At 39.6% G+C, this 24,391-nt stretch overlaps 2 protein-coding genes across 3 annotated transcripts; one reads left to right on the forward strand and one right to left on the reverse strand.

Moving 5' to 3' along the window:
* Positions 1 to 1,286: 1,286 nt before the first annotated feature.
* On the reverse strand, positions 1,287 to 5,329 carry hmgb1a (high mobility group box 1a). The gene is made up of 5 exons (XM_020644074.3): positions 5,181 to 5,329; positions 2,803 to 2,963; positions 2,442 to 2,590; positions 2,119 to 2,293; positions 1,287 to 1,974 (listed from the first exon to the last, which is right to left on the reverse strand). The coding sequence occupies exons 2-5, from the start codon at positions 2,947 to 2,949 to the stop codon at positions 1,828 to 1,830; spliced, it is 618 nt and encodes a 205-aa protein (XP_020499730.1). The 5' UTR covers positions 2,950 to 2,963; positions 5,181 to 5,329; the 3' UTR covers positions 1,287 to 1,827.
* A 3,351-nt stretch (positions 5,330 to 8,680) lies between these two features.
* On the forward strand, positions 8,681 to 24,130 carry uspl1 (ubiquitin specific peptidase like 1). Of its 2 annotated transcripts, XM_029279390.2 has the most exons (10): positions 8,683 to 8,838; positions 9,190 to 9,333; positions 10,201 to 10,363; positions 10,910 to 11,032; positions 11,128 to 11,959; positions 15,650 to 15,760; positions 17,266 to 17,395; positions 19,730 to 19,855; positions 20,918 to 21,078; positions 21,991 to 24,130. In XM_029279390.2, exons 3-10 carry the CDS (start codon positions 10,238 to 10,240, stop codon positions 23,775 to 23,777), a joined length of 3,396 nt encoding a protein of 1,131 aa, XP_029135223.2. In that variant the 5' UTR covers positions 8,683 to 8,838; positions 9,190 to 9,333; positions 10,201 to 10,237; the 3' UTR covers positions 23,778 to 24,130. The 2 variants fall into 2 exon arrangements, with proteins under 2 accessions (XP_065819053.1, XP_029135223.2); XM_065962981.1 differs by lacking the exon at positions 9,190 to 9,333 and having other exon boundaries at positions 8,681 to 8,838.
* Positions 24,131 to 24,391: the final 261 nt, after the last annotated feature.

The raw sequence follows: 24,391 nt of genomic DNA on the forward strand, positions 1-24,391 counted from the left end.
GTGTGTGTGAGTGTAAACAGTCTCTAGTTTATCTGCCTGCCTAAATCTTCTGTAACTGTAAGCAGGCCATATAGCATGTTGTACACAGACGCAGGGTAGAAATAATAATGAGCAGTGACAGCAGCTTGCAGCTGTCACATGTTTGGTGAGAGCGCCTCAAGTCATGTTCCCAAACAGCTTTCCTATTGCACGGATGTAGACGACACATCCATGATATGACCCAAGGTTGGAGGGGGAATTTTCTAAACATGACTGTCACCCTTCACTAGATTCAAATAGAAAAGGAAGAGGAAGCATGATGTGTAAAAGGTGAGGAATGATCAGGGTTAGCAGGAGACTGCGTCACCTTCAGGGACTAGCTGGCTGGTGTTTCTCAGAGTATAGTGCGGAGGTCAGCTGCTGCTGCTGCCCTGTGTTTGACTGACTGTCCTCCATAGCGAGGCTCATCCAGTAGGCCAAGACTGCCTTAGATACAGGGGATAAAAGGCAGCACAGAAGACACATATTTGTTTATTTGCATTTCTGTGCTGCTCTGATCATTTCCACAAATACTTGTGCCTGACAGTCCGACCCCCCCCCCCCTCCCCCGCTGTCTCATGTGGGGGAAACTCTGCCATTCACACCGCATTGTACAGTTTGTGTGTCTTTTAGGATTTGATGGCAGTGGTTTGTACACACCAGCCATATTCTTATGTCACTGGGTCTGTCAAAGCACATAATCCTTCTTATATAATATATTTATTTTTTTTTACCCTGGATGGGACCTAGAGAGTACGTGCGAGATGAAGCAGCTGTATCTAAATAAAACAGGAACAGGCAGCGATGCATGTTTGCATCCAGAGCATACTATGATGCCACAACTTTCATTGCATCTACATCAAGGCAAGGACCTTCAGCTGGGCGAGCTTCTTTGCATTTAACCATGTTATGCTTTAGTAAACAATATACATCTACCAGTTTCGGTGATGAGTCATTCTTCATGCAAGCAGCTAATAAAAACCTGGCTAACCTTTTTTTTTTTTTTGTCTCCCAGCAGAATGAAGTCAGCTCCATTTGACTTGATGTAGTATATTCAAATGCAAGTTACTACACAAGATTACAGAGACATAAAAAATGTACCCATTTGTCTCTTTTCAACATATACCAGAGGATGGTTTGTCAAAGCTGCATCAGTTGTTTATTTAAATTCAAATTATAGAGCTGCCTTATATCCATTCTTCCAGACAGCTTTTTACACCATTAATTATGTACATTATATGTGCTCTCCCCGCAGACTCATAGACAAGTTATTAAAAAAAAATGTTTATTGACATCAGAAGCAATTTAAATTTCAACAATAAACCAGGCTTTTTTTCTTACTTTTGCTATTACAGTGGTACGTAAAGATCAGTAAAACAACCGTGATACGTCAAATTCGATAACATGTCATTTAAAATAATAACACACAGGAAAAGGTGGAAAAAAAAAAAAAGAAGAGAAACACTCAGATCAAACTCAGAACGTTTTTTATGCGCTGTGCACCTCTAACTAGGGTAATTACTGAAGGCCCACCCCTCTACACTGTACCAGGCCGGATAGTGGTCGAGGAACTATCACTGGAAATAATAAGACTGGCAGAAAGATACAGATACGACACTTTTGTAGTGTTAACTATACAAAAAAGGAGAAAAAAACTGTACAGCATAAAAACAACTGATATACACAGCCTTTTTTGATGTTTTTTTTTTACCCCTTGGATACTAACGTATTTTCTTTCAGTAAGTGAAGTGTGTACAAGGGGGTTAAATGCTTTATAAACAAGAAATTGACCACTATATATGTCACCATCTAATCATCATCATCATCGAAGTCGTCGTCGTCATCGTCTTCCTCATCATCATCGTCGTCGTCATCGTCTTTTTTTTCCACCTTGGCCGGGGCTTTTGCTGGTGCTGCACCGCCGGTTTTGGCCTTAGCACGATAGGCTGCAACATCCTGTAATGGAGTAACCAAAATGTGAATATACTATTGAGACTTGAGCTGTCATTGGGCTTTAAAGATTACAACAAAGCATGATTCATCATTCGTTTGATTTAAGTCCTCTGGTAGCATTGATGCAACAAATACCCATTTCCTTACCTTCTCATACTTCTCCTTCAGTTTAGCGGCCTTCTTCTCGTAGGGCTGCTTGTCCTCTGAAGAGGTGCCATTCCACATCTCGCCCAGCCTCTTGGCAACATCTCCAATGGTCAGACCAGGGCTCTCACCTTTCACCTTAGGGCGAAAATCTGCGCAGAAGATGAAGAAAGCGGATCTGGGGAGGAAAACCAGAAAAATATTCATTTTTTTATTTATTTATACATCATAAAAACATTGTTTTTTTAATTTGCCTTTGCATTATTGGTTTGTTTGACTCAAATTAAAGTCACTTTTAACATTAACACGAGGTGGGGATTACTTACGGGGGTCTCTTGGGGGCATTGGGGTCCTTGAACTTCTTCGTCTTGCCTGCTCCCCTGGCAGGCACGTAGTTCACCATCTCCCTCTCATAGCGGACTTTGTCCTGCCTTGCCAGGTCCTCAAACTTGCCCTTCTCCTTGGCAGACATTGTCTGTAACCAGAGGGAAAACTGGATTATTATACTATTCCTATCTTTTAATTTGACTGTTTTAAACAGATCCCTTATGTTAAGTTAGGGACTGAGTTACCACCAGCTAACTTAATCCAAATTATGTGAATGGGTTTTAAAGATGGGTTGGACCCCTGAACAATACTTTCAATTAAAAGTAAAAGAACCCGTTATAACAATCATCGGACTCTTACCTTCCAGCGCTCAGAACACTTCTTGGAGAACTCGGAAAAGTTCACAGAAGCCTCAGGGTGTTTCTTCTTGTGCTCCTCCCGACAGGTCTGGACAAAATACGCATAAGAGGACATCTTGCCCCTCGGCTTGGTCGGATCTTTCCCCATTATGACAGCAGTATCTACAAAGGAAATATATTAAAAAATAAAATAAAACCAGAGGGGGGGACAAAAATCTGAAATAAAAATATCTAAAACCCTAATGTATTTGTGGACGTGTTTAATTATCCATTTACACCGTATTATAAATTAACAATAATTAAGAAAGTATTATTCATGTAAAATCTGAATATTTCATTCCCACCTACCATGCATACCTGTACTCTACTAGAGACATCAATATGTCACACCCATAGTAAGTACTTATTGAGACCCGCCCTCTTTGCTGTCAAACTGCACTAAGTTAAGACTCATCAATTCAACCTGCCAACATGATGAGGCAAATGCTTATTAAAATAACTTAATTGATGACGACATCGTTACTGTGCCTCTTTAAATAAAGAGCAAGGGACTCCCAATTGTCGTGATTTTTAAACTGACCAGACCACATTACCACGGATTCATGATTTAAATCAAATAGACAGGTCTATTAATATATTTTCCTGCAGCGATTAACTCCCCAACCATCTTCCTATGATTCTGCAAAAGTTCCCCCCCCCCCCCCCCCCCCAAGTACAACTAACATAAGCTCAGCGCTGTGTGGGACCGCGAAAGCGTCAACACAATATGACTCGTTTTTTTTTTTTGTAAGAGGAAAAAAAAAAAAAACACTCTCAGACATGGTTTGCAATAAAAATAGACCTCCAGGAAACTCCCCCATTTCATTCGCGTTCATGTTTTAATCAAACAAATAACTTTGACACAAAAAGACACAAATAAGAGATAAAGTCGTTATTTATTGAAAAGGAAACACTTAAAACTGTGTTTAATGTGATTGAACACTTCAGCACTTTAAGTGTTAATTTTGTCTTATTCTGAAAATGATTCTTCATCTTCATCCAAAATCTTAAAAACTGATAAAAAAAAAAAAATGTGACGCCGTGTTTGCCTGTTAAACGCCACTGTAACTCCCTGTACAGCTCCGTCGACTGAAGTAGTAATGGCGCATAGGCTTTCGTTGAGGAAAAGGAGGTCAACAACGACGGCAATATTTCTTCTTCCATTTTGTGAGAATGCCTTCTTCATGAAAGAAAGTCCCTCTCAAATGTCTCCTCACGGCCCCCAGTTCGCTTTGCAACACGACAAATACGTCTGGAAATCCGGTGATCTTGGCAAAATATTTCCCCGATTGAAACCTATTGCACTAGCCGGTTTGTATGGTAATACATTGGGTCTGTGCTGTGTCTATGAGCGGGCTGTGCTACTGCCTTGGTTTCTATGAGCTCCTAATGGCCGCTCGTCTTCATCCACTAACATGGAGAATATGGCTCCTTCTCTTTGTGTCAGCGCACAGCCATTGCACTGCATGCAATAGAGGGCAGAGCGACCGCAGCGACCGCTTCATTTCAAGCCCCGAATTGAGACTGTTAACAACACGGGAAAAACCCAGAAAAGGCGTCGTTCGAAAGACGAAAGATTGAACTTTATTTTGTCGTCGTTACATTTAATAGTTACGCGGTAGTTTCTCGAGAAAACACCGTTAGAAAAAGTTGAGCTGAACTGCGCCTCTGTCGCTGGCTTCCCTTTGCCTTGCCTCCTATGCGAATACAGTCAGCCATTACAGTAAAGCGCAGATCGTGAGGTAATTTTTTCACCGTCTTGTTGGGTGAATTATTTGCAAACAAACACACGTATGTGTAGGTTTTCAGCCTGTCTTTCTTTTTCTTATGTTTTAACAATTTTTAATGTCTGTATGGAAAATCGCTATCTTCCGATGACAGGCATTCAGCTTCACTGCAATGCAATGCCTAGCTAACGGTGAGTCTCCTACCATTGTCGCTAACCGTGTTGTCCGCTAGACATTCCTGAATTTTAACGCGATAAATACCATTTGATTCGACTCCATTTTGCACAAATGACTCGACAGTAGTTTACAAAATTATTCCTATTTGACACAATCAAAAGTTTGCGTCGAATTTCGTCAAGGTTAATATTTTTTTCTTCCTTTTTTAAAGAGCGTCTGGTCCACACTCCCTGACAGGGCAATGTAACGCTGCCTGCCCAGAGCCGGCTATTTTTTGTTGTTTTTTTTTTTTCATGGTTCCTCGCAAGAAAAATCATTTCTATACAGTAAGATGTTCAACAATCAATCACAGCAATCACATAATTATAATGTTTAAAAATGTTATCGTCATTTTCATCATTATGAGCACTTATGAATTTGCGTGTGTGATACTTACCAAGGGACTATCGCTGGATCTCAATGCTCTGCAATGGCTGTATGTGAGGGAACAGTGGCGATACGCAGTGTCTTCAGTCTTCAGCTCTCTAACATTACTCTCGGCGGGGCTCAAACGCCATTGGCCAGCGCCCAGTCTGGCGCTCCTCTGGTTGGCCAGAGGCTTTTCATTGTCCTAATAGAAGACGAAGGCTCATTGGCTGCCTTTTGTGAAACGTCACTGAAGTTTTCTGAGGCGCGTGGATACAAAATATTTCTGTCAGAGCATGCTGTAGCTGGTAGTAGTGTAGTGTGTTTGCCATAGTATTGAATTCACTACGTTGAGCACAGTGTACAGTAGGCAAGTTAAATGAATGAGACAACGTGGAGCGCTTGTAGTCAGTGAACCGGGTGGCTGTAAACTGTTGTGCGACAGTGTTGGATGGGATTGTCCCCCTCTTCATCAACTAGCCCCATTGTCCATTCTCCTCAATACACGTGAGCTTATTTGCAAATTATGACTTTTAAAACGCATCAGAAGAACATCGCGTAATCGCATGTAAATGACAGAAGACGCACTTGCCCATCCCATACGGGATAATTAGGCACTGGATATGACATTTTAAAGAATTTGGCATGGAGTTTGAATGCAAGCACAATAGCATTTCAGTCTATGCAATGCCTTTTAATTGCCGTGTAAGTCTGAATTTACCGTTTTCGCCCTTTATGAGTAGGAGACTATCACTACATGGCATTATCACACCATTGTACTGCTAGTCTTCCCCACAAGCACACTTAATTATCACTATTAATGAGGAACTCATTTGATGCTTAGGCAATATTTACATAAAAGCCAGCATTTCTTCTGAAGACAGAGACGTCAAACGATAAGTGATATAGGTAGGTGTCATATAGGTAGAATATGCCTCATGATTGATGGTTTTACATTTTCTTGGCACAGTCAGTATTTTATGTCTCTGTTTTTTTGTTTCATATTCTAACTGAAATATGAAAATATTCTGTAACACAGTTTACATTCCGCTTTAGCTGAAGTTAGTAGATAAAGCATTCATACGACAGACGGATTTTGTAATATAGTGCCAAAAATAATTAATTTTTTATCAAGTAGAGAGAGGGAAGTATAGGCCTATTGATAGAAAGACTGCTTGTAGGCTACTTCACATACTGTATATCTGTACAGGTCTATATTGTAGCTTTTTTGTCAGCTGGCACACCTATAAATCTCAAAACGTTGTTTTGTGCACTAAAATAAAATAGAAAAAAAAAACACTAATGAGAAAACAATTAGTTTATTTTTAAGCTGTTCATTTTTTTTTTCCCAACCAAAATGTTGTATTGAGTTCTTTCGGTACTAACTCATATATTTCTCATCCGGACAATTATAACTAATTTGATTATTTCATAGAGATAACCAAATGTAATTTTGAATAAGTTTTATTGGCACATTTTCAGCATTTTTTTTTAATTCAAGATTCAATATTAACTTTATTGTTTCACAAAGGGATTTGTCTTGGGCTCTTCATCCATAGAAAGACAACAATCAACATCATTCACATTAAACATGAAACAATGAACATTATTTAATGTACAGAAAAAAATAAGAATAGCCTATAAATATAACATCAGATTGTTAAAATACCAAGGCATAAACGCAGAGACATATCATAGTCCAGGGCCTATCCTGTCTCATTGCCGCTATTTGTAAGCCTTATAGACACAGGGATAAATATTTTTTTCTTACCAGAGGGCAGAAGCTTGTATTCTGCATGTAGAACATGTTATGTGATGTGATTATTCACTACAGATCTCAATTATTATGGTTTGGCATAGCATTTCCTGTGCACAATGCTATTATACAGTCTATACTCCAATGAGTTTGATGACAGTCTGTAGTGATGTAACAACTGTATCGCTGTTAAACTGTGTCTATATGATCTCTTGAACTGTTAAACAGATACAGGTGCTCTGTAAGCTCACTTGTATGATTTAACACAGTATTGTTAAACCTGTAAAGATTACAGAAGTGCAGTTGCCTATTTTTTAACATACACAGTTTGAGAAGTTAAGAATGCTGACTTTTTTGACCCAGTGAATGTTAAGTTGTAAACAGAGGAATAAAGGCAAGACTTTTTCATTGCAAGGATTTCTTTTTTAAATCTGTGATAAGGCCTTCTTTGTCCAAATAAATTAAAGGTAATGTAATCTGAATTTAGAGCCTTGTATGTGTGTTTAAATATAGATGTGGGGGTTGGAGGACCAAATATGAGGGAAATGCAAATGTTTATTATGATTTTTCAAAATGTAGTACAGCCAACAGTCATATTCCCATTTAGGATACTCTTCTATACTCACGGAATGATCCATTATTTCAGCATACAGTTAATGATGAAATAGGTATCTAAGATGCTTCTGCTTAGCAGCTAATACAGAAACAAAGAAAAAATGGCTGACACATAGTTTATTCTTATCCATGAATTAAGGAAGGGAAGGGTGAACTGATTCCAAATGCCAATCACAACCCAGACTCAGGCCACATGTCTGCCTGTGATGCTGCCTGTCTGAGTCTCATTTTGCATCAGGAGATGCCACGGCAGAAAGCTATAGCCTGCTCATGAGGCTAGGAGGCGGCCGGTTTATGCATTCTAATGAGCACTCCCTGGGAAAAATATGCAAATTCATTTTGTCATCAAGAGGAAAATAGAGGACAGGAGAGCAGTAGATACAGGAGGGGCTTAATGGAGGAGGGCACATGCAAGAGGCGGGATTGGGTGGAGGGAGATCTGAGTGTGTGCGTCTGTTTATGTGTGTGTATGTGTGTGAGGGATGGGAGGCTAAAGGAGCAGAAGGTGTATTATGGAAGAAGAGTGAGGGACATGTGAAACCCCACCATCTAGTAAAATCCACTCTTTCTCTCAAAAAGACACACGTTTGGTTAAAAAAAAAATATATATATATATATCTAAAAAAAAGAAGCATAAAAACAGATTTGGTGAGGGGTAATGCCTTAATAAATGTGTGTTTTCATCATCTTTTATAAGTAGATGCTTCTACTCATACTATAACCACTACTACTTACAAGATAATTAATATTATTAACAATAATGACAATAATTATGATAATAAAATAATAATAATTATAAATATTTGTATTATTAGTAGTAGCCTATAAGTAAAGCTAACATTATTATCATGAATACATTGTTGAAAATAATAATCACTAATAGAACTATATATTCCATGATTCTTACTTGCTGCTAATCTGTATATTTCAAACTTCAGTAACAAGGCTGAAAAAATGTCATGTAGATATAAACAGGTTTAGGCCTATTCAAAAAATGAAGATTGCAATGACACTTATTTTCGGGTTTGAATGCAACTTAAAATGTATCAAGTTTGTGTGCTCTCGACTGGTGCTGATTCCATTGGTAGTGCAATATCAAACAAACGTCAGTAACGTTACAAGCGGAACCTATGTCCGCTAGAGGGGGACGACAAAAGGTGCTGCACCCCGGCCGGCACACAAACGTTTAAGACACGAACGGGCTGAAGGGTGCACATGGACTCTCCCCGCGCAGATATGATTTAAAGAATCTCGCACTGTTCCTATGGATTTAAGCTTCCAGCATCGCGCTGACAGATACACTTCTGGTTTTGTCACGGTATGTATAATTTTAATTAAAAAAAAAAACTTGAAATGAGTCTTTGAGAGCGACTGAAACGAATGCCCGGCTGTAGGCTAACTCGTTAGCATGCTAGCAGCCTGGTGTAATTAATGCATACACGCCTGTGAATGGAGTTTATATTAACAGTAACTTTAATTGTTTTCCAAACAAAGCAATATCATGACGAAATGTTGTCCATAAATAGTTTTTCTGTGTGTGTCAGGCGAACCTTTTTTATTCCAATGCTGGTTTGATAAAATCTATACACTGCTTTGTTTAAGCATAATGGTCAAAACATTTCATGATTAATGTGATGATCTGTTTTTTTGTCTATGTTTTCTCTTCCAGATCTGACACAAACGTAGAGCCTTACTGGATGTGTTTTTGGTCATGAGGCTAGTGGTGCATACAATGAAACAAACAATAATCCTTTCCTACTTTCATAATGATTATAAACATTTGGACCTTTAATTAGAGAAAGTTGGGCTTTTGGTAATTAATTCCATTACATGTATTATTACACATGAATTTATCACACCTGTTTTCAAATCTTTACACTGGCTGCCTGTTAGTTTTCCTGTTGATTTTAAAATTATTTTATTAGTTTAGTTTATTACATGGCCTTGCACCAGACTACCTATCAGATATGATTTTAGTTTATGAACCAGTAAGACCCCCTCAGATTCCTCCAGTTCCTCTCTCTTAGTTGTTCCACAGAGCAGGACAAAAACTTTTGGTGATGCTGCTTTCAGCTGTTACGCTCCGAGACTGTGGAACAACCTTCCTGAGGGTCTGAGAGGAGCCCAGAATATCGAGATTTTTAAACGCAGTCTTAAAACTTATTTATTCAGTCTGGCTTTTATATAGTATTGTATATCAATTCAAATCTTAACATTACTGTATTGTCTTTTTATCCTACGACAATTTTAAATATTTTCCTTCTATGTATTTATTTTAATATCTTGTTGCTTCTATGTGTCGTATTTTATTTTATTTTTATACATATTTTTGGTGTACATTAGTCTCTCAATGATTTTATAAACTACTTTTTGTCAACAACTTTTCTGCACTCTTGTTAAGCACTTTGAACTGCAATTTAATTTGTCTGGAAGGTGCTATATAGATAAAGTTTGATTGATATTACATCTTTTTAAATTCAAATGAGGAGCACTCATGCTGATTAATTGCAGATTTAGATGTGAAATGCAATAACACGTCTGTTAAAATTTCTATTCTCCTCCCTTTACATGTTGTTTATATCATCATATAGATCACCTTTAAAGAGGAATTCAGCTCTATCGCTGTAATAACATCATTAGTCGTAACATACCATGTGTTTTGCTATATTTTTCTCCTCAGCTTCTTCGGGAGGAGAGGTGAGCCAGGTTGCAGTGGCATGGTTGTGTATTCTGAATGGCACCGGACAGCAATGGACCCGAAGAGCAGCTGCAGTTTGCCAATGACTGATGAAGACACTGGTTTGGGGTCTTTGGCCTCACCACTGGTGGGGTATTTGGGAAAAGTCAGTAGAGCTCTTGTTTTCCTCTCGCAGTGTCACTTGCGCAAAGCTGAATTGAATTTGAAAACATACTGTGAATGGGCAGTACCAATCCAAATTAAACAAAAAATAAAAAAAAAACGGAAATCTTTGTTGGTAAAAGGCGAAAGTTTCTGGTAAAGTTGATGATGTGTGAACGAGAAGATCTTTTCTTGCATTGCTTTGAAAGTTGTGTACCACATGCAACATTTCTTATATTTTGAAGAAAGTGTTTCATTTTTAGTTTATTCTGAAGATGTGCCATTCAGCCTTTCCAAACTGTCACTTAAACTGACTGAGCAAAAATGTGAAGCCCAAAAAGTCTTCAAACCTGACGTCTCTGTCTGCAGAACCTGTGCATACTTTGACGTTAAATTTCAGCAGAATAATTTATTGTAACCAGCAAAATCTTGCATTTTTTACAAAACAGGAAATATCTTAGATTCAAAATTGAAATGGTGAATTACCTCATCTTTTTGTTTTTTTGAGGTCTGTGGTCTTTGCACTTACATTTCTACTATCTTTCTAAAGGTTCAGGAAAGAGCTGCTTCACTGGAGTGTTGTCCCTGGTGTACTTCGAAGGGCTTGAACTATGCTCTGCGCTCTTACCGCATCAACCTAAAGGAGTCCATAACACTCTGCACAAACCCACAGGTAAATCCCAGTACTGCTTTCACACAAACAAACACACTTCCAACAAAACAGCCTTCTCTTGCCATGTTAATCACTCTGTATCTATTCCCACACAGTGCCTTTTCCCTCTGGTCAGCCGGTCCTTGGAGGATGTCTTGGCCAACTTGGTTCCTGTGGAGCCCTCTGTTGGGAGCAAAAGAAAAAATGCCTTGGCACAGGAAGACGAAGAAGAGCCGATTAAACCCATGCAAAAACGCCGGCGATCAAGTCATCAGGACAGTCAAAGTCTAACAGACACACATGTCAGCCAAGCACAGCATGTTGCTCTAAACATTCTTAGTAATGGCCAACATGCAGAACCAAAGACAGACAGTGGGAAGTCAAATGGATGCCACTGGGATTCTCCAGTTGCAGAGGCAGGATGGGAATCACAACAAGAGAATGAACTAGACAAGAAGCCAGAGGATGTTACTTGTACGGATGGCATTGTTTCTACTTGCAAGACCGCAGTTGGACACCTGCCGAGCTTATTAGACAGCTTGTTGATCACTGATGAGGACAAGCGTGAGGCAGAGGAGAACAGACGCTGCAGTTTGGACTCCAATCCACCACTTTTCACAGATACGGATATTCATTCAACCCAAATCAATACTCTGAAGGTGCAGAAATCAGAGACTGCAGAAAACAACACTTGCAAGAACATAACAAGTGTTGAGTCTGAGACGGTGGCAGAGTCAGATGAGCTTGTAGCAGTTCCCAATCAGCTTTTCTGGAGGAACAGCAACAACCTGTGCTGGTTGGACTCACTGCTTGTTGCTTTGGTGAACTGTAAGAGCTTGAGAAAGTGTACCGCTAAAGATGAGCCTCAGCGTTCCTCTGTCCGCCAGCTGCTGCAAAGATATGAAGACATTTCCGCTGATATCCAAGTCCATCATCAGACCGGCAGAGGTGAGTCAAACAGATCATTTACACCATAGATAGGAGTGGTCCATTACATTTGGTTTTTTTTGTCCATTTGATGCCTTTTTGTTTTATAGAGGGGTCGACACAATAATAATTATTTTTTTACCCTTATCTTAGGGTATATTTTCTTTAACAACTTTAACCTGCTAATCATCATCATCCGCACACAGACCCAAACACCAGGGCCCATGTTCACAAACATTCTGAGAATCTTCTCAGAGAGCTCCTAACTTAGCTTAAAAATCCTTGCAAGGAGTCTTAACCCCAATTCACACATACTTTGTGCGCGCCGCGGTCCGTCAGCGCCGTGCACTTCGTTGTACTTAGCTTCCACTCTAGTCAATCACTGTGTTCACACAGGGCGCGCTGCGGTCCGTCTCTGGCGCGTGCCACCGACGGCACTACGCTCTGCTTCGTTTCAAATACGCAGCGAGTCTATTTTCGCTAGAGTATGCTGCAGGCACGCGTCAAGCTGGACAGAATATGACAGCCCGGACAGGAAGTCAGACAAGGAAACGCACAGAGCATCCGGTCAATTTCTAAATAAAACACACTATACGGACTCGCGATCGTATTTTTCATCACATTATCAACATTACGTCAAAACAGGAACCAAATTAACAACAATGCATCCTCAGAAAGACAAAGCAACATGTTGTTTGCATGTTTTTCTCTTTATTCCCGCGGGACCTTGTAGTCCTCCTGTGATGTGTCATGGATGCGCTCCGTTGCGCTGACGTCCCAGAAACGGATCCAGTGTGAATGGGCGCGAGCCGTCCGACGGAGCAAAACCGCGGCGCTGACGGACCGCGGCGCACACGGAGTATGTGTGAATCGTGGGTTAGCCTGGGAGTGATTTAGGAATATTCTTAGCCAGGGCAACTCTGAGCATCTTAGTGAGTTGTTGTTGCTAGGTATGACACATTTTTTCAGAAGCTGTGATTGGTTGATCCAACAAAATGGAGAGAAAAGAAGTAAATCATAGAAGCTAATCAGAAATTGTATAATGATGAACACTATGAAATTAGCACCTGTGTGATCATTTGTAAGATGTACTTACAAAGATTATGGCCTACACATAGTTTGAAACACACACAGACCCACTTGAGCAGCAGCAGCTCACTTCTTCACATGCCGAAAGTTGTATCACCATGGAAAGAGGCTTAATTATTGATTGGATACACCTGTGGAGGTAACCACATGTAGAGAAACTCAACGTGTCTGTCTCACTTTGGATTTAAATGTCTTCACCAATCATTTTTGTCTGTTGGGACGAACATTGAGTCAAAAATAATTATTCCTTATGTCCTGTTTGGAGAAAATTTCTCCATTTTCCCCTCACCCTAAGAAACACCTAAGCCTTAACAGTTTGACATCTTAGGAGCTCTCTTAAGGGTTAAGACAGTCCGCCCAGGTATTGTCCGTGTGCGAAACACTGAGCACAACAGACTGTCATAGAAAATCTGCATCATTTCAATAACAGCCCCAGCAAGATGAAAATTTCCACAAAAAAAATGTAAATCTGTGATAAGAGTACTGTACAAATTCAAAAATGAAAATATTCCTCTTATAAACTTTGACAAGTCAGACTGCTTGTGTTGCATGAGTCAAACAAAAAAACTAAGTGTGCATGTGTGTCTCAGGACTTAACTTTCAATTTTTGGACCAAACATAGCGCTCTGTAGTGGCTGTTTTCTGGCTAAGTTCACTGGTATAAAGTAGAACAGGTTTAATTGTTCCTAACGTTAAGTTTCTGATTGTTGTCACCCGTAACAACTTGCTGATACTGATAAATGCAGACACATTGAGATGAGACGGAGAAAAGTTGAAGCAGTGTTCAAAACAAAGGTGACTGTTCACTATGAAATATCAACGCAACGCAAAGTTCACGTTCAGGGTTACTAACTGTTGTGACCAATACAGTTTATTTTAAACCTCTGAGGTGGAAAAGATGGCATTCCCTAGATGAGAAGGTGTAAATTAGTATTCTTGTGTAAGTGTTATTTATGTATTAGTAATGTTATTTTCACACTAGAGATAAATAACATGATATAGTTCCCTTGAAACACATGGACCTTATCAAACCCTATCGTCCCTTTTGAATTGTTACATTATGTTTGACTTTTGTCATTTGCACCAACAAAAGGCTTAACACTTGTGGGAAAAAAAATAATGAAATGAATAATTTAAATGGGAAGAAATTCATATGTTACAGTTAAATCAATGAAGTACTTTCTTTGGACACTTTAAAAGCAGTGTGAAAAACAGAGGTGGCCTGCTTTGCTTAATTCCACAAGACAATGGGTGTGGCAAAAAGAAGCTTGTTATGTGATATAACAACATCTTGGTGCTATCTGACCGTAAATGTCGTGCTTACCAGTGGCCGGGCTCCCCCAAGCATATTACTTGACCACTTATCATAAAAAGCTGTGTGCACAAGAGAGAAAGAAAGACAGATGTCCCCTGTCCGTATGCCCTTCCCGTAAAGAGTACGGTCTTTAACCTGCTTTTTGTAAAGTGTCTCGAGATAACACTTAATATGAATACAAATATTGATTGACTGAAAGGCACCGATTGAGATGCAGTGCTCATGTCAAAATTGAATGCCTACGTTACAATGTTTTCTGCAGCTGCTTGTAGCCAAGCAGTCTTAAGCTGAGTACACACCTAACGCGAAAATAATATTCCTGTCGCGTGATTGCGCAAATGTCATCGAGTTGATCAAATTTGAAGCGAATTTTCGCCCGTCTGACCCTGAAGCGACAAGCCGAGGGGGAGAGGCTTGTCACCTAGATACCAATGTTTGTTTGCGCCTCCTTCTCCTATAATCAGCCACAGGGGTACTGTTATCACTGCCTTTTACCTGTTGACCGAAGTCAGACAAGTTGTAGATTCAAACACCGCCATCTCTGTGTTTACAACATACTTTGGAGCAGCTCTGTGAATATCACTGTTTTCTTCAGGAACTGCATTTACGGCCGCTCAGACTTGTGCAGGTCCAGTAGTTTCTCCTCCATTCCTGACGTCAGCCTTGTCGTCTTTTTCTGTCAATGATGATTGGCTGTCGCGTCAAGGCATCGAGCGAATGTGTCGCTGAAGTTGAATATTTTGAACTCGCGCGAAGCCGTGAATTTTGCGTCTATTTCGTTGCATGACGAGTCCATCGAACCCCACCGCGCGATTCACGTCTTTAAAAAAATTCATTTGCGTTTGGTGTGTACACAGCATGAGTTAAGGAAGATTGTTGTGAGTCGCGCCATCAACAATAAGCCTCCTCCTAGGCGGATCACCTGTGATGTCACATGTGATAACAGAATATCGAATAGAACATTTCAAGTCGTCCTATTTGTGTCTTTAGCGTACTGCTATTGGTATGTTTAAAAGAGCAGAAACACACAAACAACAAAGCTTCAAAATATGGCGGAGCTGGACAAGATGCTGAGTGTAAGAGAAATGCAGAATTAGGAGTAAAATGAGCAGTTTAAAGTTTTTTGTTACACATACTAAAATAAGTTGGAGAATATATAGCATCATACTGTGGGAAACACTGCTTACGTTATATAAAAAAAATTCAGATAAATGTATTTAACTTACCAACATGCATTTGTTCCATTGATTCAATTTAATGCATTGCCTCTACATGTACTTGATTTATCTGAATTTGATTCTGACTAGATGGCGTTGTGAGGGTTCCACATCACGTGCTGAAAGGAGCCAATGAAGAACTGCAGAGTCTGAGGACGTCGATCTTTAAACTTCTGCAGCCCAAGCTGCACGTCAAACTTGGTAATCTCAGTCTCTGAAGGCGTTCTCTGCACCTGTTTACTTAAATGAACTTAGTACCTGAAATGTGTCATTTTTGTGGACTATTCTTCTTCCTGTCCCTTGGACTCTTGACTTGAATATATGTTTTGAAACACTTCACAACTACTAGAAAATGTCACAATTCCTCAGAGGCAGTCGAAAAGTGTTTAGTTGTAGTATATGATACTGTTACGCCCTGCCATAAGGCGGCCCTATGGGGCTAACAACAAACCTCACATTGACCCATTAAAAGACACTAAACACCTTAACAAAAGTCAAAACAAAGGGATTTATTACAATTATTTAACCTTAATGATAACAAAGAGCAACTTGGAAACAAAACACAACAAACAATCCCCGACCGAGCAGCACAGTAGTCCCAACTCCAGATGCCTCCTCCAGAATGCCTCCTTTTCCTGCAGCCAGCACTGGGCTTTTAAACATTGAAGCCAGGTGTATCTCGTTCAATTAGTGGCTTCACCTGTGCTGGAGACAACAGGAAGTGGAGAAGGAACACACAGCATAGGGAAACATACAGCCGTAACAGATACTACCACCCAAAAACTCCTCATTTGACCCAATTTTTATGATATGTTATGAGAAAGGCAGCAGAGCAGTGCTTAATTGACAATGTGTGCTAAGTCATGGTTAACGTTCGGACTTGCTGCAGATCTATTTGTCCATGCACTTTCCCTTAGCGGCTTGGTAAGACGAAACCGTCCCACACGTCTGTGAAAAGCTAAAACTACAAACAAATGAACTCTTCTTTAAAACTGACCTATGAAGCCACTGCTGTGGCACTACTGATCACAAAAATGTGTTGGATCAGAAACTATGAGCAGATTGTGCTAAGCTGTGTGAGCAAGTTGTCTGGGCGAATGTTTTTCAAACTGCACAGCACAACGATCACAGGGCCCCTCAAGCCTTCTGTTCATTAATATTAGATTTCACATTTTTACATAGCCTAATGCCACTTTTCATTTCACACAGATTACTCCTACAAAACAAAGTCACAGAGGAGATTTGTTTTTGCAAATTGCAACTGCAAAAACAATCGCACTTTGATAAAACACAACATGACGGGCTCCATGTACAATTATCCAACAGCTAACGTGCATAATAAATGACTTTATATTATTTTTCTTCAACCACAGAGTTTGCTTCAGATATTGGTCTGACAAGGCTGATGTCTGACAAGGCTGATGCAAATGTGTGATATTTCAAAGTAAGAATTATCATCTGACAATAGCAGAAAGTGACATGTCTTGACATGCACTTGTTAAATAATCTTTACATTTTAATAAAGTGGGAAAACTTAGTTCTTAGTTCTTGTCACAATGTTTTTAAAAAAGAGAGGGAGGCAGGGAAAGATTAAAAAGAAAAGCAGAGGTGTTCATATTTTGGCTGTCTTTCATTCACAGATTTACCTCACAATAATGATGGGAGGATGACGTGGGCGGATTCTCTAACTAGTTGTTGTCCTTCAGGTCACAGGGAGAGCCCGGTTTTCGCCATGCCGCTTCTACTTACCATGGACACGTGGGCAGAGCCTCTCTTTCAGTCGACCTTTCTCTGGGAGTTCGAGTGCAGTGAATGCAAAGTTGCCATGAAAGAAAGGTAGGTGATGATCAATGCATGCCATTTTAGTGGACTCACCTGATTGTGTGGTCTTTTCGGAACTGGCTTAAGAAATTGAACGAGATTGTATAGTATGATATGAAAGGATGGTACCACAAGCCAATGTTGATACAACCTCAGAAACCTTCTGTTGTACCGCCCACATTGTTAAATGACTCTTGTATCCGTGCTCTTTAAAAAATGATGTGGCTGCCGACACACTCTGATTGCTGACCACGGCCCCTGATTGGCCAGTGTATGATCAAGTTTTACCACCAAGCCTGTCTAGAAGTTATGTGAGATCTTCTGTTTGTTAACAGTCATTGACCACACCACTTATTTAACACAGACCACTTTATACTGCTTGCTCTGTACAACTGTTTTGGTACTTGAAATACCTCGGCTAAGTCATGAGATGGTTCAACAGTTAACTAATCTTTGGTAATTTCACAGATACTACCCGTGATATTTAGTGTTGTAATAAGAACATCACCAAAGTACAGATAATCAACTGTTAATAATTGGAACAGCTAAAGATTTTAAATCAATATTAGCATTAACAACTTATTATAATGTTAAGATGGGAGGACTGATGATGTTAATTATAGCATTTTGAGACGAGGTTAACATTAACATGTATAGAGAGAGAGAGATAAAAGCCTTAAAAGTTTGGAAAAAAAATATTTATTTTACATTTTCACAGTGAAGAATCTGCTTGATTTAATCCACAGTCTTTTAAAATTTCAAACATAACTTGAGCATCACAATCCTGAATGTAAACTGAGAATTTGCACTATTAGAAATTAAACACAGCCATCTCGTGTTTGTTTTCTGCTGGCGTCTCACAGCAGGCACAGAGCAATAAACTAGACAATAGGTGGATTTAGTCCTTGCTTCAGCAACATGCCAGGTGTTGTTTAAATGCCAACTGTCTGGCTAACAAAAATATCAAAGATATCTGTCTGAGCACAGCCTTATAAAGGAAGGTATACAGCTGTAAGAAATCAAGAGACACTTAACATTTACGGCCGTGACGATTCTGCAAACCTTTATTTTTCTTTATTTAATTTATAGTGTAAAAAAATCAGGTGGCATTATGAAGTTTCCAAAGTCTGAACAGCTCTGGGTTAGGAAAGTGCTGGAATTTTACTCTTCCAAGCCTTATAACAACCAAAATGACATAAGTGTTTAGTGAGAAATCTGATCTGCCATGCTTATCAAGGCTGAGGCAGGCTATGCTACATTAGCTTTAGTATGACAAGGGGACACTGCAAGTTATTCAGGACCACTTAGCACCCGTCCACAAAACCTGCAGGGAAAAAGTTGCAGCCAAAGTGACGAAGACTCAGATTTAATGCAACATCTGTGTGATCAGATCACCACCCAGCACTACAAGCCAAGGTAGAGATGGGACAGATCCAATCTAAAATCGGTATCACATGTGGTCCGATAATGACATAATTTACATGTCAAATTTAATCGTGTCACTTACAATCATGGACGTAACAGTTTGGCTTCAGTCAACAAAGCAGTAACATCGCATGTCGTCTATGGAAGACAAAATAGTCCTCTGGAGGACTTCATTCAGTGACTGTTTAACATCTTATCCTCCCATCTGTGTGGAGTAAATATTATTGTTATGATGGGCGTCAAACAATATAACATCAGGAGCTTGAAGACTTTCAGCACTTCATAGATTAAAATATTTAGAATTAAGTTATTAATAACCCTGCATGAGAAAAGTTCTCAATTTTATTTTACTTCTACAACTGACTTAGCAGACGCTTTTATCCAAAGCGACGTACATCAGAGAGTAAGTACAACACTAATCCGTGCAATGCGGGGTTAAGTGTCTTGCCCAAGGACACAACGGTCATGTTGTTCAGCTGGGGATCGAACCCTTGACCTTCCGGTTGAGGCGACGACTCTACCAACTGAGCCACAGCCGCCGACTTCTGTCTTTTCTACTAAAATGTAAGATTAACAAAAGCCGTAAAGTACAGGGTTTTTCTCATGGTGCATTGTAAGAGAGGAGTGATATATTATTTGTAAATGACAAAAAAAAATAAGACATGTAGGGCAGTATATAACCTGATTTTTTTTTTTTTTTTTTTAAGAGCTTGGGTGGTGATTGAGTTAATGTGTTACATGTTTATTGGTGTTGGATCATTGGTTGGCATGTGATCTTGTAAATTTTGTCCACCATCTATAAAATAATTGTATTTAGTTATTTTTTAGCTCAGCATCTCTCTGTTGAGATTTCTTTGGCTAGTGGAAGGCATGGTTGTAGTTAAACTGTTTAAATCCTAAATGTCTGTCGTGTTATTTTTGCAGGGTTATGAAAACTCTCCCGACCTTCACTAACATATTACCTGACTGGCACCCTCTTCATGCAGTCCACGCCGCCCCATGTAATGTGTGCGGCAAGAAGGACCAGAGGAGGACGATGTTGCTGGAGAGGTGAGAACAAAAAAAACTTTTTTTATCTACCTTGAAAATAGGACAGAGGCTTATATGAAACCTAACATTTGTTCATTGGTGGAGATGCATTAACTTCAAGTAGGTGGAGTATATCGACCTGTTTACTTTCAAATTGTTATTGTTGATGAATTTTGGAGATGTGATTTTTAGAGTCTTTACTTACTCCTGATTGGACCAAAGCAAACTAATTGCACGTCCGCTTAAGACGGACAATACTTGAGTTGTTTAAGCACAGAAAGTAAATGAATGACTGTTTCAACATAGGACACATAAGTGCTACGTGTAGTTCAACTCAATCACAATTGAATGGAGGAGAACATACTGACGAACAGAAAACACAAAGAAGCTGTTAAATTATGTGCACGGAGATCGTAGCGGTCGCATGCATGCAGTCCATGCAACAACTGCGGAAAAAATACTAGGGGTCTGGCAGGAGAAACTCCGGGTGATTCAGAGGGGGAAAAAAAATGTGCCTGTTTGTGTTCACACATGCAGCTCTTTCTTGAAATATCAGGAGGTTTCTGCAGGTGTGAAAAGCCCTATCTGTCTCTGTAACTGATCGACAGGCTGAGTTAAATGACCAAATCTATACGACTTAAACCCTTTAAACACAATAATCTCACATTTCCACAAAAAAGTGAACATATTTCACAGTTTTAATGATGACTCGTTTGTAAGTTAACATCAGAGTCACAACAAAGGAAAAAAAAAATGTAGTTCGATGGTTGCCTCACATACTACGTTTCTTTTCTAAAACAGTTGAATTAGCTTTATATCCATTAAATTGTATATGATTTAGAGGAAACCATCAGAAATTAATCAGTAATTGTTTAGAATATCGTTTAAGCCAATTTCTTGGGAATGTCTCATTGAACTCATTGTTAATAGACCAAACAGTTAACCAATCAAACGAAGAATAACATGCTGATTATTTACTGATTAAAAATGGTCAACAGTTGATGAGATAAAGCAGACTGAAGAAGTCCTACACTTTCCCCTCTGCTTGTATCTAACAAGTCTTCTGCTTTGTGTTTTGTCTAGTTTGCCTCCGGTGTTCGCGCTGCACTTTGTAGAGGGGCTTCCTGACAATGACGTCAGAGTCTACACCTTCACCTTTAAGGATAAACGCTACTCAGTCTCAACTGTCATACAGTACAAGCAGACACTGAAGCACTTTGTCACCTGGATTCACAAGTCTAATGGTAAGTTATTGTTTTTTTTGTGGTGGGGGTTTGGGTTGTCAACATCTATCATTACCTCTTTTTTTTTTTTTTTTTTTTTTGATAAGTGTGGGAACACTTGCTTGAGTTTGCTTCTTAATATGAATCTGTGAGCTACTTTTGTACTTGGTGTGAAACCACAAATTCTGTAGCTCTTAGCTGAGTCACATGAAGAGAGATATCTGTACTGCTTTTCATTGAAGTTTGCCAACAGCACCTTCTGCTGGACAACTCCTGTAGTGTTAAACTGATGAGGACTGCAGACAGAGTTAGGGGCCATTTCATTATCATTGATTTGAAAGACTTCATTTTAAATTGAATATAATCTATATTGGATTATTCTTTTCTAATTTTAACCATTTAGCCATTTTTTAACCATTTTAACCTATTTGGCTTTGCAATGTTTTCAGGGCATCTTTTGGTTTAATTAGGTATTTTTATTATATGCTATATATATATATATATATATAATTATTGTTTGTCTATTAATATTGCAAACAGATAAAGCTTTACTGGCCAAGTATTAATTATCATACAATATGAACAAAGCAGTGCATCTTTATTTATGTCAACCAATGGAAAAACAACATGTACAAGTGTTTATATACAATAATATATACTCACTTTGTAAACATTAGTTTTTAAAGGAGCTATATAAATAAAGTTATTCATATTAAATAATTTGAACACATTTTGTACATGATTATGTTTCTTTACAGAATATATTGTGAGAACAGATCATTGTGATAAATACACATTAAGTAATAAGTAATTGGTAAAAGATGTTATATAAGCCTTGGTCTTGTAGTTGATCAGAATCTAATAACACATCTGTATGAAAATGAAAGCTGCTTTCTTGTAGTAACCGTGGATTGTATTGACTGTGTGCTGCAGGATCCTGGCTGGAGTACGACGACCTGAAACATCCAGACTGGGAATCTCATCTGACTCTCCCGGTCCCTGCTCACGAGATGCACATCGTCTTCTGGGAGGCGGAGGACGATAAGGAGCATCACGTCTGTTCTCCCTCCAGCACGTTTACTGAAACTCCCCTATCCAAACCCAAGATGAACTCCAGTCTGTGCGACAAAGACTTAATAGCAGATCAACTTTTGGCTCGCACTCCAGATCAGTCGATTTTTACATTGCACAATGACACGGACATCATGTGTGCGCTCTCAGCACCTGAAGACTCGACAATCACGGCTGGTCTGGATGCATCCATAGGTTCAACAACACTTCTTGACACCTTCCAAGGCCTCAGCCATAATGACATCATTACACTCACACTTGTGGAATTAAAACCTGACTCCGAAACACAGCCTCTAAATGACATCCAACAAAATCAGGATTTGGTTGTTTCCAGTAGGATTGAAAACCTTGACTCTACACCTGACAGCTCCTCAACTGTTACATGTAATAAAAACTCTCATGGCTCTGAAGCAGAGTTCCCCACCCTCTCCAGCTCTTCTGCATCTGAGGACAGCTCGTCGAGTGATCCCACATTTTTGCCACGTGGCAGGGGGGGACGGAGGAGAGGAAGAGGAGTTGGCAGAGGCCAAACTGTTGGCAGACAAAACACAAGAAAGTCAGCCTCATCCAAAGCTGCCCCACTTACTTCTGCATTTCCTGAGCCGCCCAAAGTGATCAGTCACAAACCTGTGGATGTTCCAGCTCAGGTTAACCCATCACCTGTGGAGGCTACACAGGAAGCTCCCCAAGTTGTTTCTTCTTCTGACACCTCACCCTTGTGCTCGAGTAAGGATAGTCCCGCAATGCCTCCAACGCTAGATCAGAATGCACGTTTGTCCTTCCTCCTCAGCAAAAACCCACTACACAAAGGTGTCAAGCCGATTTCTAAAGTCCCCCCCACCCCAGTTGTACAAGTAAAGAAACGCATTCCTCTTTCTCAATCTACACCAAACCCTGTAAGAAAACAGCAGATTTCTACAGCCGTCTACCCCAAACCACCGCTCAAGACAGAAAAAACTGATGGTCTCCCACTGAAAGCTGCAGAAATGTACGGAGCATTCGGTGCAAAGACCTCAAACACACAAAGTGTGCTTCCAACCCCTGCACTTATCAGTGCTAAATCAATCCCATTCAATCCCCCAAATTTACTGACGAACGCTACAAAGGTGTCTGGCACATCACTCGCTGTTCTTGGAGAAAAGGAAATCTACTCCTCAAAGAAACACAGCAGCTCCTCGAAGGTTCCTCCAGGTGTCAGCACGACTGAAGCCCTCCGGTACAAGCTAATCAAGAAACTGAAGGCGAAGAAGAAGAAGCTTGCTAAGCTAAATGAAATGTTGGGTCATCAAGGCAGAACTAGCCTCAGACCAGACAGCACCGACTTGGGCTCTCCCGGCACCGTCACCTCCAGCACATACGACAGCTCCATCTGCGACGACCCCCTCTCTGACCTGCTCTCGCCTGCAACCACAGCCAGCAACCTCTCGCCAGACAGCACTGGCTTACTTGAGATGCTGGCAAATGGGAAAGATGGTGTCTACCAGTTGGGAGGAGCTAGAGTTGCAACGTCACAGATAAACACTTGCGTAAATGAGCCAATTAGTGAAAACTTCATGGATGACTTCTTGTTGCAGGCAGAATCTCAGAGGCCGACTGACGAGGAGACAGAGGCACTGGAAGCCCTTTTTTTGTCTGAGCTTTGGGGATAGTAGTTGCCTCAAAAACTATGCCAAATTGACTGTGGTCCTAGACTGCCAACTAATATGAAAATAATGAAACATCAGGATGCATTTATGTTGATATAAATGTCAATAGATCCAATAAAAACTGTGTGCATGTTCAGTCTTGAATTTGTAAAACATATCACAGCTTTTTTTTCCACTCTTTTGGCACTTAGCTGTATACATACAGTACCTATATACATAATGTATGCATTTGGGTTGTATGAAGTTATTATGTTTACATCTGAAGCAGCTTGTTTGCTGTTTTTTTAAGTTATATGACAAATTACTTGAATTCACATGATACATGTTTTGTGTCATTTAATAAATTCTCTAGATGACTCCAGAATCACTCCTATCACTGTTTTGACAAAATCATGCTCACCTCAACCAGCTTCTGAGAGAGGATTAGCTATCAACACAGGTTTTTAATTTTAAATATTAATCCATGAAATACTTGTTAAAAAAAAAAAAACACCCAATAGTTACCTCCTCCTTTTAAATAAATATTGACCATTGGTTAATTTAGTTATGTGGAATAAATGGGTATAATTGGTTTCTAACTCTGGATTGTCTGTCTATAAAAGCTTAATTTAAATGGT

The sequence above is a fragment of the Labrus bergylta genome, chromosome 14, assembly GCF_963930695.1.
Source record: "Labrus bergylta chromosome 14, fLabBer1.1, whole genome shotgun sequence".
Classification (NCBI taxonomy): domain Eukaryota; kingdom Metazoa; phylum Chordata; class Actinopteri; order Labriformes; family Labridae; genus Labrus; species Labrus bergylta.

What these genes read in the sequence shown, in the direction of transcription:
- hmgb1a (XM_020644074.3), bottom strand. Translation starts at nt 2,949, where the DNA reads ATGGGGAAAGATCCGACCAAGCCGAGGGGCAAGATGTCCTCTTATGCG. An exon ending in AGTGTTCTGAGCGCTGGAAG is followed by an intron (nt 2,591 to 2,802) that starts GTAAGAGTCCGA and finishes CTCTGGTTACAG; the next exon opens with ACAATGTCTGCCAAGGAGAA. An exon ending in TGAAGGAGAAGTATGAGAAG is followed by an intron (nt 1,975 to 2,118) that starts GTAAGGAAATGG and finishes ACTCCATTACAG; the next exon opens with GATGTTGCAGCCTATCGTGC.
- uspl1 (XM_065962981.1), top strand. Translation starts at nt 10,238, where the DNA reads ATGGTTGTGTATTCTGAATGGCACCGGACAGCAATGGACCCGAAGAGC. An exon ending in CAAGCTGCACGTCAAACTTG is followed by an intron (nt 15,761 to 17,265) that starts GTAATCTCAGTC and finishes GTTGTCCTTCAG; the next exon opens with GTCACAGGGAGAGCCCGGTT. An exon ending in AAAGTTGCCATGAAAGAAAG is followed by an intron (nt 17,396 to 19,729) that starts GTAGGTGATGAT and finishes TTATTTTTGCAG; the next exon opens with GGTTATGAAAACTCTCCCGA.